At 42.6% G+C, this 16,317-nt stretch overlaps 1 protein-coding gene across 1 annotated transcript in view; it reads left to right on the top strand.

The window, feature by feature from the left end:
- Positions 1–16,317, top strand: part of LOC145406156 (uncharacterized) — a 219,768-nt gene that overhangs the window by 177,485 nt on the left and 25,966 nt on the right. Inside the window, exon 3 of the mRNA XM_080277352.1 lies at positions 4,084–4,294. Coding sequence (XP_080133478.1) covers positions 4,084–4,294 — 211 coding nt within the window. The remainder of the gene's footprint in view (positions 1–4,083; positions 4,295–16,317) is intronic.

The raw sequence follows: 16,317 nt of genomic DNA on the forward strand, positions 1-16,317 counted from the left end.
TACAAGAAAATAAACACAGACGTACAAGGACAGACATAGATACTTACAGAAATAGATAGACGGACACAGACACAGACAAAGCCATAATGTTACAGACAGACAGAACCGTATACATACACACACACACACACACACACACACACACACACACACACACACACACACACACACACAAACTACCCCAGTCATTATTTCAGCATATAAGCTCCTCCCTGATCACACCTCACTGTCCCTCTTTAACTATATGATACCAATTTATTACTCACAGAAAAATGCCAGAAAAAAAAAGAGATGCACATTAGCGTGATAATTGATTCATTTAACTTAAGAGCCCCTAATTAGGCACACCGTTGCGATAGATGTTACTGATAATTGATGGCGATAATTTGGCGATAATTTTTCTTTTATCGTAGTACAAAGGAATATTAGACAAGTTAACCCATTCAGAGCGATGATGCATTAAGTGGAGTTGGGGATTGTTTATGTTGCGGGGTTCTCGGTGTTTCTCTCTCTCTCTCTCTCTCTCTCTCTCTCTCTCTCTCTCTCTCTCTCTCTCCCTAACAGCTCTGAGTTTACTTTTTATTTTACGTATGCAAAAACATCCTTCCAAAAGTTAACCCAGTCTCATCTCCCCTACCATCACCCCATAAAACATACCATGAAAGGGACGAGGTGTATTGGTGAGGGATGGGCATTATATATTTTTGCATATGGAGGGACAGTGCGACAGGAAGACAGTGTAATTTCCCTTGGTTTGGTTACGTGTGGTTAACCTAATTTCTAAATACACGTTTCCAACCACCTACAACGGGAAATTAGATCACAGAGAACAGAAAATAAAAGGAGGGAGTGGTGAAAAGAAGCACACACACACACACACACACACACACACACACACACACACACACACACACACACACACAGAGGCGATCGTAAAGCAAATACTAACCTTTCCTTTTATTCCTCTGGCACCAAACGATATTTCTTCAGCTTAGGATATCTCGTCATACCAGTTAAATGGAAGATAAACACAGACAAAGTAATCTCTGGACTGGGATTACGGATTATATTTACTGTATTCTCTCTGCCACAACATGATTTAATCCAGCTTAAAGTGAGGAGGTTAATAAAGACCGTAACTAATCCCTCAGCTTGATTAATCCGTCTTGAGCTGTGAAAATCGTCTGCTGGAGTGAAAATAAAATAGAGACGTCGTAAGCCTTAAGAGGTAAAAAAATCAGTGAAGGATAGGGTGTTACTTGGAGAAAAAATCCTAAGAGCCTGGACCATATGTAGAAATGAAGAGATATGAGGCTGTGTGTGTGTGTGTGTGTGTGTGTGTGTGTGTGTGTGTGTGTGTGTGTGTGATGGGGTAGGATCAAGAAATAGGTAGAGTGATAGTGAAAGAAAGTGGGTGATGTGAGAAAGAGAAATGTATGTATGTATATAGGTAGGTGTCTATGTGTGTCTATATATATGTATGCGAGTGACTTAGTTGGGGTTTAGTCTGTGGTTAACTCCGGGATTGGACTAAAGACACTCTGTAGCCGCCAAGGACACATTGAGGTGGACCAGGAAAGTTGTGGGAGAGAGAGGCGTGTGGAGGAGAGTTAGGGGAGCAGTGATGGAGGAACTTGTGGAGAGTTGGAGCCACGGAGGGAGGGGAATGGGGAGGGAAGGAAGGGGGAGAGGAAGGAAGGGAGGGAGGGGGTACGGGATGGAGACCTGAGTGAGAGTTTAGCAAGCGAGAGTAAAGGTGAATATGAGGGAGGGTTCAGCGAGGGAGAGGAGATAGGAGAAGGAGAGAAGAGAGGACGAGAAGGAAGGGAGAGAGGACGAGAAGGAAGGGAGAGAGGACGAGAAGGAAGGGAGAGAGGACGAGAAAGAAGGGAGAGAGGACTAAAAGGAAGGGAGAGAGGACGAAAAGGAAGGGAGAGAGGGGGAGGAAGAGAGAAAGCAGGAGAAAGATAGGGAGAGGGTTTAAGTAAGAGAGAGAGACGTGCAAGGGAGTAAATAATATGAGAAAAGGGAAGGAGAGGCGGAGGAAGGGAGAGAGGGGATGGAAGATGGCTTAAGATGGAATTTAACGAGAGTAATGGAGGATATGAGGTAAAGGGAGAGAGAGGGGGGGAAGGGAGAGGGGAGAGAAAGCTGAGGAAGGGAGTAAGATGTGCAAGAAAGGAAAAGAGAGAGAGAGAGAGAGAGAGAGAGAGAGGAGAAGGCTTCAGTGCGAGGGAGTTTAATATGAGAGAGATGAGAGAGTGAAGGTGAATATGAGGGAAACTTTAGGGTGAAAGGGTGATTATGAGGAGGAGGAGGAGAAAGGGAGGGAGGGAGAGAGGGTGAGTAAGGGAGAGATAAACAAGGGAAGGTGAATATTAGAGAGGGTTTGAGGCAGGAAGGAAGGGCGGGAAGGAAAAGTAGGAGAAAGGGAAAGAAGGGAGAGTAAGTCGTAAGATGACTACTCCGGTTCGTATCCTAAGGGAAGATTGTGACTTGGAAAAAATATTATCTGTGTTAATAACCTGCAAGTAATCCATTGGCATAAAATACAAATATCCTCCTCCTTCCTTTCATGTTCATCATCATCATCATCATCATCATCATCATCATCATCATCATCTTTCTTTCTTTCCTTTTCGTCCTTTTTTCCCTGTATTTTTCCTTTATTTTTTTCTTTTCTTCACCTTTTTTTCTTCTTCCTTCTTCCTCCCCCTCCTCCTCTTCCTCTTCCCCCTTCTCACCTTGCCCCTTATCCTTTACTCTCTCCTGCTCCTCCCCTTCCATTTTAGCGCATCCATGGCAAAAAAAAGGGTTAATATCTGTCATTGTTCGGGTCATATTCTAAGTGGCAATGGAGATTTACGCAACATACCCTTCTTAGCGACTTGCCCTGCACATCACCCCTCAGTATCCTCTTGTATATTATTGACACAAACCATGTCGATCTTGGGAAAAAAAAAAAAAAAAAAAAAAAAAACTAAAAAGGTAGGTGCAAAATGAATCGCTAAGGAAGAGTTACTACGAAGCATCTGTTGTTGTTGTCGTTTTGTTGTTGTTGCACCAGGTTAATCTGAAACGTGAACCCAGTGGACTGCAGATTAAAACTGTCCTTCTCAAGTCTTTCTTTTTTTTTTTTTTTTATCGACAATGAAGTTAAAGGACGTCTGTATAACCAGGCAGTGGAGTCGCCTGGTTATATCGGTGCCACCGCATGAAGGCGACCCTCTTTACCTCACTCCTACAAACTCATTATCACTTCCCTCGCTCAACTTTATCCCAAACCTCCTACTCCTTCTCTCTCTTCTCTTTCATTATCTCCCCCCTCCCCTCCTCCTCTCTCTCTCCCTCTCTCGTCTCTCCTCCTCCCCTTCCCCCCCTCTCTTCTCTCTCTCAAACTTTCGCTATCCCTCTCTCTTTTTTGTGTCAGTTTATCGCCTAACTCTGTACGCCTCTTCCTATCCCCATTTTCTTCCTTCCTCTCCTCCTCTCTTTTCGTCTCTATCTCTTCTCTTTTTATATTCCTCCTCTCCTTTTTTTTATCCTATTTTTTTTCGTTTATCGGTTTCTCTTCACTTCCCATTCCTCCCGCTCCCCTCCCCCCCCCCTCTCTCTCTCTCTGAGCTTTCATACTTTTTAACTTCATTATCCCTTAAGTATTTCCTCCCTTTTCGTCTGTGCTAATATTCCTTTTCTCTTCCTTTCTTCAGTTATCCTAATTCAGACATCATGAACTCCTCGTCCTTGATCATCTATACGACCCTATATAGATATTTCTCAGCTCTTATCTGTTTTTTCTTTAGGTCACCACTTCTCATTTTCACATCAAGTTACTAACCATCTTTCCTCGCTCCTTCCATTTTAAAGTGTCGTGGATAAGACCTCGGGATCTCCACGTCCTTATCACAAAGAATTTTTATCTACACCACTGTAATCTTTCCTCTTTTTCTCCACATCTCCACATCTTTACTTGAATTTATTTTTTACCTACACCATCATAAATTCTCCCCCTTTTCTCATTTTTATCCCCCCCTCTCTTCTCCATACACCGTCACTAACCATCTTCTCTTTCTCCATCTTCAGGTGTCGTGGATAAGACGTCGGGATTTGCACGTCCTCACCACAGACGACTTCACCTACACCACAGAGACCCGCTTCAGGGCCGTCCATCTCAGACCCTCCCCCTACTGGGTCCTCAGCATCAGTGACCCCATCGTTAGCGACTCAGGGGTCTATGAGTGCCAGATATCAACGCAGCCAAAGATCTTCAAATCCTTCACGCTGCAGGTTATCGGTGAGTTTATAGAGGCCTTCGAGGGTGCTTGTGTTTGAACTGGTACGTGTGTCTGTGTTTGCCTGTGTTTTTTTGTGTCTTTTTCCCTCTCAGTGTCAGATATCAACACAGCCAAAGATGTGTAAATTCACACTGCAGGTTGTCGGGGAGTTTTTTGAGATTGTGGAAAGTGTTTGTGTTTGGACTGGTGCGTTTTTTGTCTGACTGAGTGTGGGAAAGGAGGGATGTCTGTGTCTGTCTCTGCGTTTTTGTGTGGTGTCGGATTTTCACCCAACACAATATTTTCAAGTCATTGGCGCTGCAGGTTGTCGGTGAATTTTGGGGGGATTTTGAATGGTGTTTGTGTTTGAATCAGGACTTTGTGTGTGTGTGTGTGTGTGTGTGTGTGTGTGTGTGTGTGTGTGTGTGTGTGTGTGTGTGTGTGTGTGTGTGTGTGTGTGTGTGTGTGTGTGTGTGTGTGTGTGTGTGTGTGTGTGTGTGTGTGTGTGTGTGTGTGTGTGTGTGTGTGTGTGTGTGTGTGTGTGTGTGTGTGTGTGTGTACCAGTTTATTTTCATTGTATGTTACGGTATCTGTATATGTTGTTCTCCCATAACTTCACTTAACCTGAGCTCCAGAAACTAATCCTTACGTAACTCGAAGCCAGCCAAGTAAGTAGCAGTAACAGTAACATCCAATTCCACATTACCCCCTTCGGAGCGCAGGGATCCGAAGCTAGACTCTCGTAATGCACCATATTTAAGTGCAAAAGAGTGACTTCCTCCCCGGACAGAATTTAACATGTTAGAAAAACCTCTGACCATCTCTAGAAATCGAGTTATAAGCCACAGCCGATTGCAACCCAATCTTATTTTACTCAGACTCTTCACAAAACCAAACCCAGCCTCAGTAATTTCCGAATATTTTCACCTAATACCTCTTCCCTAATACCTTTTAGCCTAATACCTCATTCCTATTATTTTTCGTCTATCTTTTTTTTTTTTCACTTTTTTCCAACCCACTACCTCCTGATCTGACATGAACTTTGACCTCGTTGGTGGAAAGAGATGAAACGATTGACCACCTTAATAGAAGATGGTGATAGGTGACAGGTTGCGGTATCTTCGTTGGCAAGCTTAATCTGTCTGTGTATCTAAAGTGAAACACCTTAATCCCGCAAGAGGTGGCCACAAACAAATCGCCTCCACAAAACCCTGTTCTCCGCCATCAAGTTGCCCTCCTTCCAACTCTCACCACCCTAACTCATATACCTCCACCCAATCCCCTCATCTCATCCTCGGTCTCCCCTTCCCCTCTCCCCTCCCACTGCACAGTACTAAAAAAAATAAAAAAAAATAAAAAAAAAAGTAATACAGACCAAAGCTGATAATAAAGATAGTACTGACAACATAATAATAATGATAATAATAAATGTTTATGATCATGATAACGCATGATAATAATGTTAATGCTAGTGGAGAATGTAATAATGATAGTAAGGCGAGTAATTATAAGAAACGGAATCTAAAGGTGAATGTAGGGAAGAGTAAAGTGATAGTCTTTGAGAGAGGTGAAGTCAGTGAATGTAAAGCGAGGTTGGATGGTAAGGAATTGGAAAATGTGAGTACGTTTAAGTACTTGGGTAGTGTGATGAGTAAGGATGGAGGTTTGGAGGGTGAAGTGCTTGAAAGGGTACAGCAGGGAAGAAAGGTTGCTGGTTCTTTGAAAGCAGTGATAAGAAACAGGGAAGTGAGCATGGAAGTGAAAAAGTTACTACATGACAGTATTGTGATACCAACTCTAACGTATGGAAGTGAAGCTTGGACGTTGTTGGAAGGACACAAGAGTGAGAGCAGTGGAAATGAGTTATTTAAGAGGAGCCTGTGGAGTCACATGGAGAGATAGGCTGACGAATGAGGATATAAAGAAGCGTTGTGGTGTTGATGTGGATGTGATAGGAAGCGTTATGAGGAACACATTGAGGTGGTTTGGCCATGTGGAGAGGATGGAGGGTGAAAGACTGACGAAGAGAGTGTATGTGAGTGAGGTGGAGGGGGGAAGAGGGAAGGGGAGGCCGAGGATGAGATGGAGGGATGGGGTGGAGAGGTGTATGAGAGAGGGGGGTGTGAGTTGGGAGCAGGGCAGTGAAATGGCGGGGGACAGGGCGACTTGGAGGCGATTTGTTTGTGGCCACCCCAAACGGGATTGAGGCGTCTGGCAATAGATAGATAGATAATAATAATGATGATGATAATAATAATAATAATAATAATAATAATAATAATAACAATAATAATAATAAATATAAATGATCATGACACTACTAACACTGACGGCGATAATACAGGATATAAACAATGTTAATGTTATTGCCAGTGGGTGGAGTAATGGTGTGGGGAGTGAGGCTGGCTTTGATGTGCACAAAGAGTACTAATTATGTACACTTTCCCCTGCATTACAAAGCCACTGTTGATCCACCTGACCTTTTGTCTGTGAAATGGACTCACTTTTGATACAGGAAATGGTGTGTATATTTTTAAAACAAGACGAGTTTATGTATTTATTTTTTTATGTAAGACGAGCTTTTATTTTCATTCATTTTTTTTACATCGATTTATTCTTGATGTTTGACGAGTTTTGATTTTCATTTTTTTTCAGGTATTACGGATTATTATTTTAAGCCCTTTTTTTTTTTTTCATTTTTTGTAGGAAGAGTTTATACTTTCATTTATTTTTTCATTTACTTCTTTATGTATGACGAGTTTTTATATTCATTTACCTTTTTTTTCATTTCTTTATGTATGGCTTTTCCATTTGCTTTTCTTTTTTTTATGTATGACGAGTTTTTATTTTCATTTATTTTTTATGCATGGCGAGTTTTTTTCATATATATTTTTGATAAATGACGAGTTTATCGGTTTACCATTAACACTCACAGGCTTCTATGACCCAATTTTAGCTGAAGAAAATCGTCTCAGTCAGCTGAAATTGAACACTAGAGCTGTCTCGACCATGAAAGGGAACAGACTAAATTTACACACAAAGTTTTAGTGGAGTTAGGATTTAATGAAGGAAGGATTTAAAGGAGGGAAGACTTAATGGAGGGAGGATTTAATGGAGGGAGGATTTAATGGAGGCAGGATTTAATGGAGGGAGGATTTAAAGGAGGGAGGATTTAAAGGAGGGAGGATTTAATGGAGGGAGGATTTAATGGAGGGAGGATTTAATGGAGAGGATTTAATTAAGGAGATATTTAATGGCACCAGGATTTAATCAAGGCAGAATTTAATGTAGGTAGGACTTAATAATGAGGGGATTTAATGAAGCCAGTATTTAATCAAGACAACTTTTAACAGCTAAAATATACTTAAGGTTCTGATCCGAATAAGCTTTAGACCCACAACGAAATATATGTAAAGTCCAAGCCCCTAAAAAGATAGAATATGTAACTGAACCTACAAATTTTTAGTTAAATTTAAAGTCATGAAGAATAATAAATATACCAATTTTTAGAATTTAATTGACGAAATTCTAGGCTATAAAAAAAAATCTCTATACGGTACACCATATTGTCCTAGATCTTAGTTAAGGTAAGTAATTTATATATATATATATATATATATATATATATATATATATATATATATATATATATATATATATATATATATATATATATATATATAAAATTCAGCCTACAGTTTAATAGACGTAAGTTCGATCCCCCCCCCAAAAAAAAAAATAAATACCATCTCCGTATCGTCCCTGTATCGTTCCCGTTCACCCGAGTACACAGAAGAAAATACACAGAACGATCCCGCCAGGGCAATTTCGACTCTGGAAACGGAGGACAAAAGAGCCAAAGTCGATTGCTGGTGCCCCTGATATCGCTAGTCTTACAAGTTTGGGTGGAAGAGAGGAGGGGGAAATTTTTGAGCTCTTTCTTTGTCTTTCGATTTTATCAGTTCCTACATGTGAAAGAGGGGGAGAAGGGGGAGGGGGAGGAAAGAGAGGGGAGGGAGAGGGGGAAACGTAAGGGGGGAAGGGAGAGGGGGAAAGGGGAAAAAGGGAGGAAGGGAAGGAAAAGGGGGAAGGAGAAAAAAAGGAGGGGGAACTGAGGGGAAGTTTGTGGGGCAAGAGTGAGTGAGTGTATAGGTTTAGTGTGTGTTTTAGAGAGAGAGAGAGAAAAACCAAAATTCTTAGTTCAGCGTGTCAGTAAGGAAGAACGTAACATATTCAGAATTGTCAAAAGTTAGTGTGCATATCTATCTAACTTTATCTATCTGTGTCTGTTTATCTATTCATTTCTGTCTGTCTATCTTCCTGTCTCTGTACCGACATGTTTATTTGTATCTATCTCTGTATATCTACTTTTTTTACCTTTCAATCTTCATTTATTTCTATATATCTTTCCATCTGTCTATCCATCCAATCCACGTCCGTCTGTCTGGCTGTCTGTCTATCAATTCTCGCTGCCTACTGTATCTATTTACATGTCCATCCATCTATCCACCCATCCATCATCCATCTCTTCAACTACCATTCTATCTGTATCGTTCGATCAAAATAGATTTGTTCGTCCATCTATCCATTTATCCATTAATATATCCATCCATCTATCTTCCATCTATCCATCCAACCTATCCATCCATCCATCGTCCATCCATCCATCCATCTATTACTCTTTTTCACCGATCTACCCATACGTCTGTCTATTCTTCCATCTATCTACCTCTCCTGTAATTATCAGCCAATGTATCCATCCATCCATCCACCCACCAATCCATTCATCCATACATCAGTCCATTCATCCAGCCATATATCTATCAATCTATCCATCCATTCATCCATCCATATATCATTGCATCCATCCATCCATCCATTCATCCAACCATATATCATTCCATCCATCCATCCATCCATCCATCAGTCCATTCATCCAACCATATATCATTCCATCCATCCATCCACCTATCCATATATCAATTCATCCACCCATCCATCCATTCAGCCAACCATATATCATTCCATCCATTCATCCATCCATTCATCCATCCATATATCATTCCATCCATCCATCCATCCATCCATCAGCCCATTCATCCAACCATTTATCATTCCATTCATCCAACCATATATCATTCCATCCATTCATCCATCCATTCATCCAACCATATATCATTCCATCCATCCATCCATCAGCCCATTCATCCAACCATTTATCATTCCATCCATCCATCCATTCATCCAACCATATATCATTCCATCCATTCATCCATCCATTCATCCAACCATATATCATTCCATCCATTCATCCATCAGTCCATTCATCCAACCATATATCATTCCATCCATCCATCCATCCAGTCATCCAACCATGTATCATTCCATCCATCCATCCATCCATTCATCCAACCATATATCATTCCATCCATCCATTCATCCAACCATATATCATTCAATCCATCCATCCAACCACATATTCCATCCATCCATCCATCCATCCACAAAGCATAATGTACCAACCAACAGGCATCTTTTAATCGGATCAAACAATTTAAGCAGTCTCTTTTTTGACTAATGCAAAAAATAAAAAAATAAAAAAATGGCATATGGAAAAGGGGGACTGCAGCTTTAAAACAATAAAAAAAAAATTATATCTTTGACATGGGGGTAAAAATATGATGAAAGTTTTTTTTTTTTTTTTTTATGGGCACGATTTTTTTTTCTCGTTAATGCCACTTTTTTTTTTCTAAACTTCGAATAACTCAAAGGGGGTCAAAGGTAATATTGTCTCCATTAACCCCCTCACGGTCGGGACACCTCTAGTATGCTATTTTAACTTTCACCAGATGGTTTCATTTAGCTGAGAGTGAGTCACAGGAGCTTGAGTGTTTGCGGTTTTATTTTGAGTAGTGGTGCGGGTAGTGGTGGTGGTGGTGACTGTGGTAGTGGTGGTGGTGGTGGTGGTGAGAGAGATGGCAGTATTTTATGGCAATTGTGATAGCTGTGGTGGTAATGGTGGTGGTGACGGTGGCATGTTACGGCAGTGAGGGTAATGGTGGGTTGGTGACTATGGTAGTAATGAAGATAAATGTTATGATGCTATGCTAGGGTTGGAATGGCGGTAATGATGCTGAAGTTATGGTGATAGCAGTGGTGATGACGGTGATGACGATATTTTGTGGTGATAGTTGTAATGAGTGATGACCGTAAGTTGTGGTGGTGATGGTGGTGGTGAAGGGCTGGTGATGGAAGCAATGATAGTGATGAGGGGTGTTCTGATGCTCTGTTATGGTGATGATAGTGATGATACAGTGATGTAAGCAGTAACACAGACAGATAAAGCAATATTTCATTAACTCCTCCAATCCGCTGATGCTTTTTTTATTTATTTCTTGTTACTTCCAGACTGTTTTACAGAGCTTAGGGGGAACTCTTAATTTGGAGAAGATGGATGTGCCCTTAAAAAAAAAAATCAACAACAACAACAATTACTACTACTACTACTACTTCTACTACTACTACTACTACTACTACTCCTACTACTACTACTACCACTACCACTACTACCACCACTACTATTACTACCACCACCACCACCACTACTACTACTACTACTGCTACTACCACCACTGCCACTACTATTACCACCACAACCACTAGTTACTGCCATTTCTACTACTACTACTACTACCAAACCTAAGTAGTAGAAAATCATGAGGCGACAGCAAGACTAATATAAAACATACGGTTTGGGGGTGAAGGCGATAAAGGTTTATTTTTTCACATTACTTGAGGGGAAAATTAACACGTGAATTAAAACGCTGACTCTACAATAATTTCCTTTCTGCCTCGTTGGCCGGTGATTTTCAGCATAAATAATTCTTGATTCTCGTGCATAAACAGCTTTTTAAAACGGTCTCTCTGATATAAAGTGTTAATATAGACTGACCGTTCAGATAAACAGACAGACAGACAGACAGAGGTGGACAAAGATAAACACAGATTATCAAGATTATCACATACTGTAGATATAACGAAAAATACATAAAAAATAGACGGAGTTGCATATAAAGAGGAACAAAACTCAGCGAAAAGGAAATACATTATGATAAAAAAAAAAAAAGAAAGAAAGAAAAAAAAAAGGGAAAAGTATCCTGCGACATCTTGGCGAATGCGGGTGTTAGTAGGAAGAAAAAATAACTGGAAAAATTAGCCTATGATTAAAATACATACGGATTATATATACGTAAAAACAAACAATGAATGGAGGTACAGTAGGTAGGTAGATTGATAACCAGATATATATATATATATATATATATATATATATATATATATATATATATATATATATATATAGTGTGTGTGTGTGTGTGTGTGTGTGTGTGTGTGTGTGTGTGTGTGTGTGTGTGTCACGAAACAGAGAAAAGCGAAAGAGAGAAAGAAAAGGAAAGAAATGAGGAAGGAGAACAGTAAGGAAAGGGAGCTGCAGGCCATGGTCAGGTGGGCAAGTTAATTACAACCTTAACCTGGCAACTGGTATTCTCTCTCTCTCTCTCTCTCTCTCTCTCTCTCTCTCTCTCTCTCTCATAAATCCTTCCCCCTCATTACCACCTCCTTCATCACCTCATCCTCTATGCACTTTCTTTATCCTTAATGAGATTTTCTCTCTTTAATGTTTCAATCATTCTCACTGTTAACTTTTATTTTACGAGTTCCCCCTTAATTGCATCACTGTCTTTTCCTTATTATTATTATTATTGTTATTATATTATTATTATTATTATTATTATTATTATTCTCTATCTATTATTCTATCTATCTATTATTATTATTATTTAGAATTTCATTTTTCTATTGTTATTTCCGTGTTGGAGAGGGACGCCTTCATGTGGTGGCATTGATATAACAAGGTGGGTGAACTGCCTGGATATACAAGTGTCCCTCAGCTCCCTGCCTATCCCCCAAAAGGACGATGGTGGACAGCATGGCGGCTATGGGGTTTACGTTTCAGATGGACTTACGGCAACAGCTATTACAACTATTACTACCATTACCACCACCATTACTACCACTACTATTACTACTACTACTACTACTATTGTTCATTTTGCTTACTTATTTCTATCTCTTCTTTAGTTTTACACTGTCGTCCTCAGCTTTACGTCACTATTCACCTCACATTCTCTCTCTCTCTCTCTCTCTCTCTCTCTCTCTCTCTCTCTCTCTCAATAAGCCTCCCAGGATATAATAAAGCAATTCTCCCTCATAGACAAATCATTTAGGACTAAGGGGAAACGGATAGACCCAATAACCGAAAGGGAGGAAGGGGAGGGGAGGGGAGGGGAGGGGAGGGAAGGGGAGGGGGAGGAGAGGGGAGGGGAGGGGAGGGAAGGGGACGGGAGGGGAGGGAAGGGGAGGGGGGACGGGAGGGGAGGGCTGAGGAGAGGAGAATGGAAAGAGAAGAGGCTGGGGGGTTGGAAAAGTGATGAGAAGTGAAATGGGGTGAGAAAGGTTTGGGAAGACAGGACAGGGGAGGAAAGGGGAGTGAGACAGAGGAGCGGAGAGGGGTGAGATTGAAGAGAGAATGGGAGAGAGTGAAACTGGAGAAGAAACTGAAAAAGGAAAGAGAAAAACAAAGGTAAGAAGGAATTCAGAACGGGGAAGAGAAGGAACAGGAAAGGAAAAAAATGGAAGGGGAGGAAAGGGGAGTGGTGGAGAGTTAATCTGAGAAAGGGAGAGAAAGAAACAGGATCTGGAAAGAGGAGGAAGGAGGAGGGGGGAGAAGGTGAAAAAGTGGAGAGGATGTGAGGGGAAGAGAGCTGGATTTATGGGGAGGGGGAAGAATGAAAACGGGGAGTTGGTGGGGGGGGAGGCAGGTCTGATAGAGAAGAGAGGGAGGAAGCAGGGGAAAGAGATGAGGAGAGGAGGTGAAAGGGAAGAGGAGAGGGGGAGAATGGAGAGGACAGGGGAGAAGAGGAAGGGGAGGAAAGGGAAGAAAAGAGAGGAGAAAGAGGAGGAGAGAAGAGGGGAAAAAAGAGGACGAGAGGAAAAAGAAAGGAAGGACGAGGGATGAGAGTGAAAAGGTAAAAGAGAGAGATGCAGAGACTGGGAGGGGGAAGCTAAGGTGAGAGGAGGGCAGAGAAGATGGGAACAGAGAGATTAAGAAGAGAGGAAAGCATAGAGAAAGAGAAAAGGGAGGGAAGGGAGGAGAAACGAGAAAAATTATTAAAAAAAGAACAGAACTTGGAGAGAGAAAACTAGAGAGGAATGGGAGGAAGAAATGAAGGGATGAAGAATGAAAAGAGTTATGGAGAGAAAGGGTGTCACTGAGTGAAAGAAAGAAAAGGAGAGAGAGTTATGGAAGGACGAAAGAGAGAGAGAAGTTGGGAAGCGAGAGAGGAGAGGAATAAAAAGAGAAAAGCAAGAGAGAGAGAGAGAGAGAGAGAGAGAGAGAATTGAGAGCTGAAAGAGAAATGAGAGAAAGGGATAACTAGAGGGAAGAGAGACGAAGAAATGACATATACTGAGAGGAGGGAGAGGGAGAGGAGGGAGAGAGAGAGAAGGAGGGAGAGGGAGTGAAGGAGGGACAGGGAGAGGAGGAGGGAGGGGGAGAGAAGGAGGAAGAGGGAGGGAATGGGTAGTAAAACTCTTGTAAGGAAAGGTTTTAGACCCAATTAGCTGAAGGTAAAGAGAATATTTAAATGCAGGTGAATGGTTAAGGTGTGGGAGCGGGAGGAGGAGGGGAGAGAAAAGGCGAGAGGGGGGGGAGAGAAAGGGAGAGAAGGCTAGAGGGAAGAGGAAGAGAAAGAAAGGGAAAGGAGGGAAAAAGAGGAGAGGTAAGGTGAGGGGAAGGAAGGGGAAGAAATGGGAAAGAAAGAGAAAGCAAGGAAGGAAAAGATTAAAGAGAAAAAGAGAAGAGAGAAAGTGAAAAAGAGGAGAAAGGGAGGAATTACGATGAGGATGAAAAATGGAGGAGAGAGAAAGAAAGAAGAAAGGCGGTGAGAGAGATAAAGGAATGGAAGAAAGAGATAAGAGATAGGAGAGATGATGAGAAAGGAGGAGGAGGAGAGAAATGGAGAGAAATGAAGAGGAAGAAGAGAAGAGATATAGAGAGAGGATGAGAATGGTCTGGGAAGGAGAGGCTGTAGGTTCAATAAAGTAAAGAGAATATTTTACACTATACGGCTCAGTGGTCATGGTTAAGGGAGGGGGAGAGGGAAGCAGGAAGTGGGGTGAAGGAAGAAGGAAGTGGGGAGAGGGAAGAGGGAAGTGGGGAGAGGGAAGAGGGAAGTGGGGAGAGGGAAGAGGGAAGTGGGGAGAAGAAAGTGGAAGTGGGGAAAGAGAAGAGGGAAGTGGGGAGAAGAAAGAGGAAGTGGGGAGAAGGAAGGAGGATGTGGGGAAAAGGAAGGAGAAATTGGGGAGAAGGAAGGAGGAAGTGGGAAGAAGGAAGGAGGAAGTTGGGAGAAGGAAGGAGGAAGTGGGGAGAAGGAAGGAGGAAGTGGGGAGAAGGAAGGAGGAAGTGGGGAGAAGGAAGGAATAAGTGGAGAGATGGAAGGAGGAAGTGGGGAGAAGGAAGGAGGAAATTAGAAGGAAGGAGGAAGTGGGGGAAGGGGAGGTGAGAAGGAAGGAGGAAGTGGGGAGATGGAAGGAGGAAGTGGGGAGAAGGAAGGAGGAAATTAGAAGGAAGGAGGAAATTAGAAGGAAGGAGGAAGTGGGGAGATGGAAGGAGGAAGCGGAGAGAACGAAGGAGGAAGTGGGAAGAAGGAAGGAGGAAGTGGGAAGAAGGAAGGAGGAAGTGGGAAGAAGGAAGGAGGAAGTGGGAAGAAGGAAGGAGGAAGTGAGGAGAAGGAAGGAGGAAGTGGGGAGAAGGAATGGGGATCTGGAGTGATGAGAGGCTAGAAGGAACGAGAGCAGAGAGGGAAAGGAAGGAAAGGGAGGAAGAAAGAGGGAAGGGAAAAATGGAGAAGAGGTAAATGGAGGAGGAAAAGGGGAAAGAAGAGAAAAGGGGACGGAGGGAAGCAAAGGAAACGAAAGAGGGAAGTGGAGGGATGAAAGGATGGGAAAGAGAAGAGAAAATGAGAGAGAGATGGAAAGAGAGGATGGGGAGGGAGAAGGAAGGTGAAGAGGAAAGTAAATGAGAGAAATAAGGAACGAGAGAACGATGGAAGAGGAGATGGGGAGAGGGAAGGGAAGTGAAAGGAAGGGAAGGGAAGGGAAGGGAAGGGAAGGGAAGGGAAAGGAAGGGAAGGGAAGGGAAGGGAAAGGAAGGGAAGGGAAGGGAAAGGAAGGGAAGGGAAGGGAAGGGAAGGGAAAGGAAGGGAAGGGAAGGGAAGGGAAGGGAAGGGAAAGGAAGGGAAGGGAAGGGAAGGGAAGAATTAAGGGAAGGGAAGAATTAAGGGAAGGAAAGGAAGGGTATGAATACTGAGAGGAAGAGGGTGGAAGGATGGAGAGAGAGAGAGAGAGAGAGAGAGAGAGGTGAGGGGAGGGAAGAAGGGAGAGAAGAAGGAAGTGGAGGGAGGGAGAAATGCTGAGCCAACGCGATACAATTGGGGAATATTGAAGATGGGAGGGAGACAGCGGGAGGGTGAGAGAAGGAGAGAGATGGGAGGGAGGGAGGGAGGAATGAGGAGGAGGGATGGAGGCAAAGGGAAGATGAGGAGGGAGGGAAGGCTAAACAGGAACAAGAAGGAGGGAAAGAGGAAGAGAGGGAGGGACAAGAGGAAAATAAGAGGGAGGGAGTGAAGAGGGAAATGAAGGTAGGATAAGGAAAGAGGTGTTAGTGGGAGGGAGGAGAGACGGGGAATAGGGGAGGAAGAGAGGGTGGTAACAGGAGGGAGGGAGGCGAAATAAGGGAGGGAGAAAGGAGAACGAGAAGAAGGGAGAGAGAAGAAATAAGAGGGAGGGAAAGAGTGGAATGAGAAGGAGGGAGTGAGCGGAGGGAGAGAGGGGAATGAGAGGTGGGGAAAGGGGGAATGAGAGGTGGGGAAAGGGGAAATGAGAGCGAGGGAGAGGGGGAAATGAGAAGGAGAGAGGGGAA

This window comes from Coenobita brevimanus, chromosome 69, assembly GCF_032717465.1.
Source record: "Coenobita brevimanus isolate Jiangsu-jjx chromosome 69, ASM3271746v2, whole genome shotgun sequence".
Classification (NCBI taxonomy): Eukaryota; Metazoa; Arthropoda; class Malacostraca; order Decapoda; family Coenobitidae; genus Coenobita; species Coenobita brevimanus.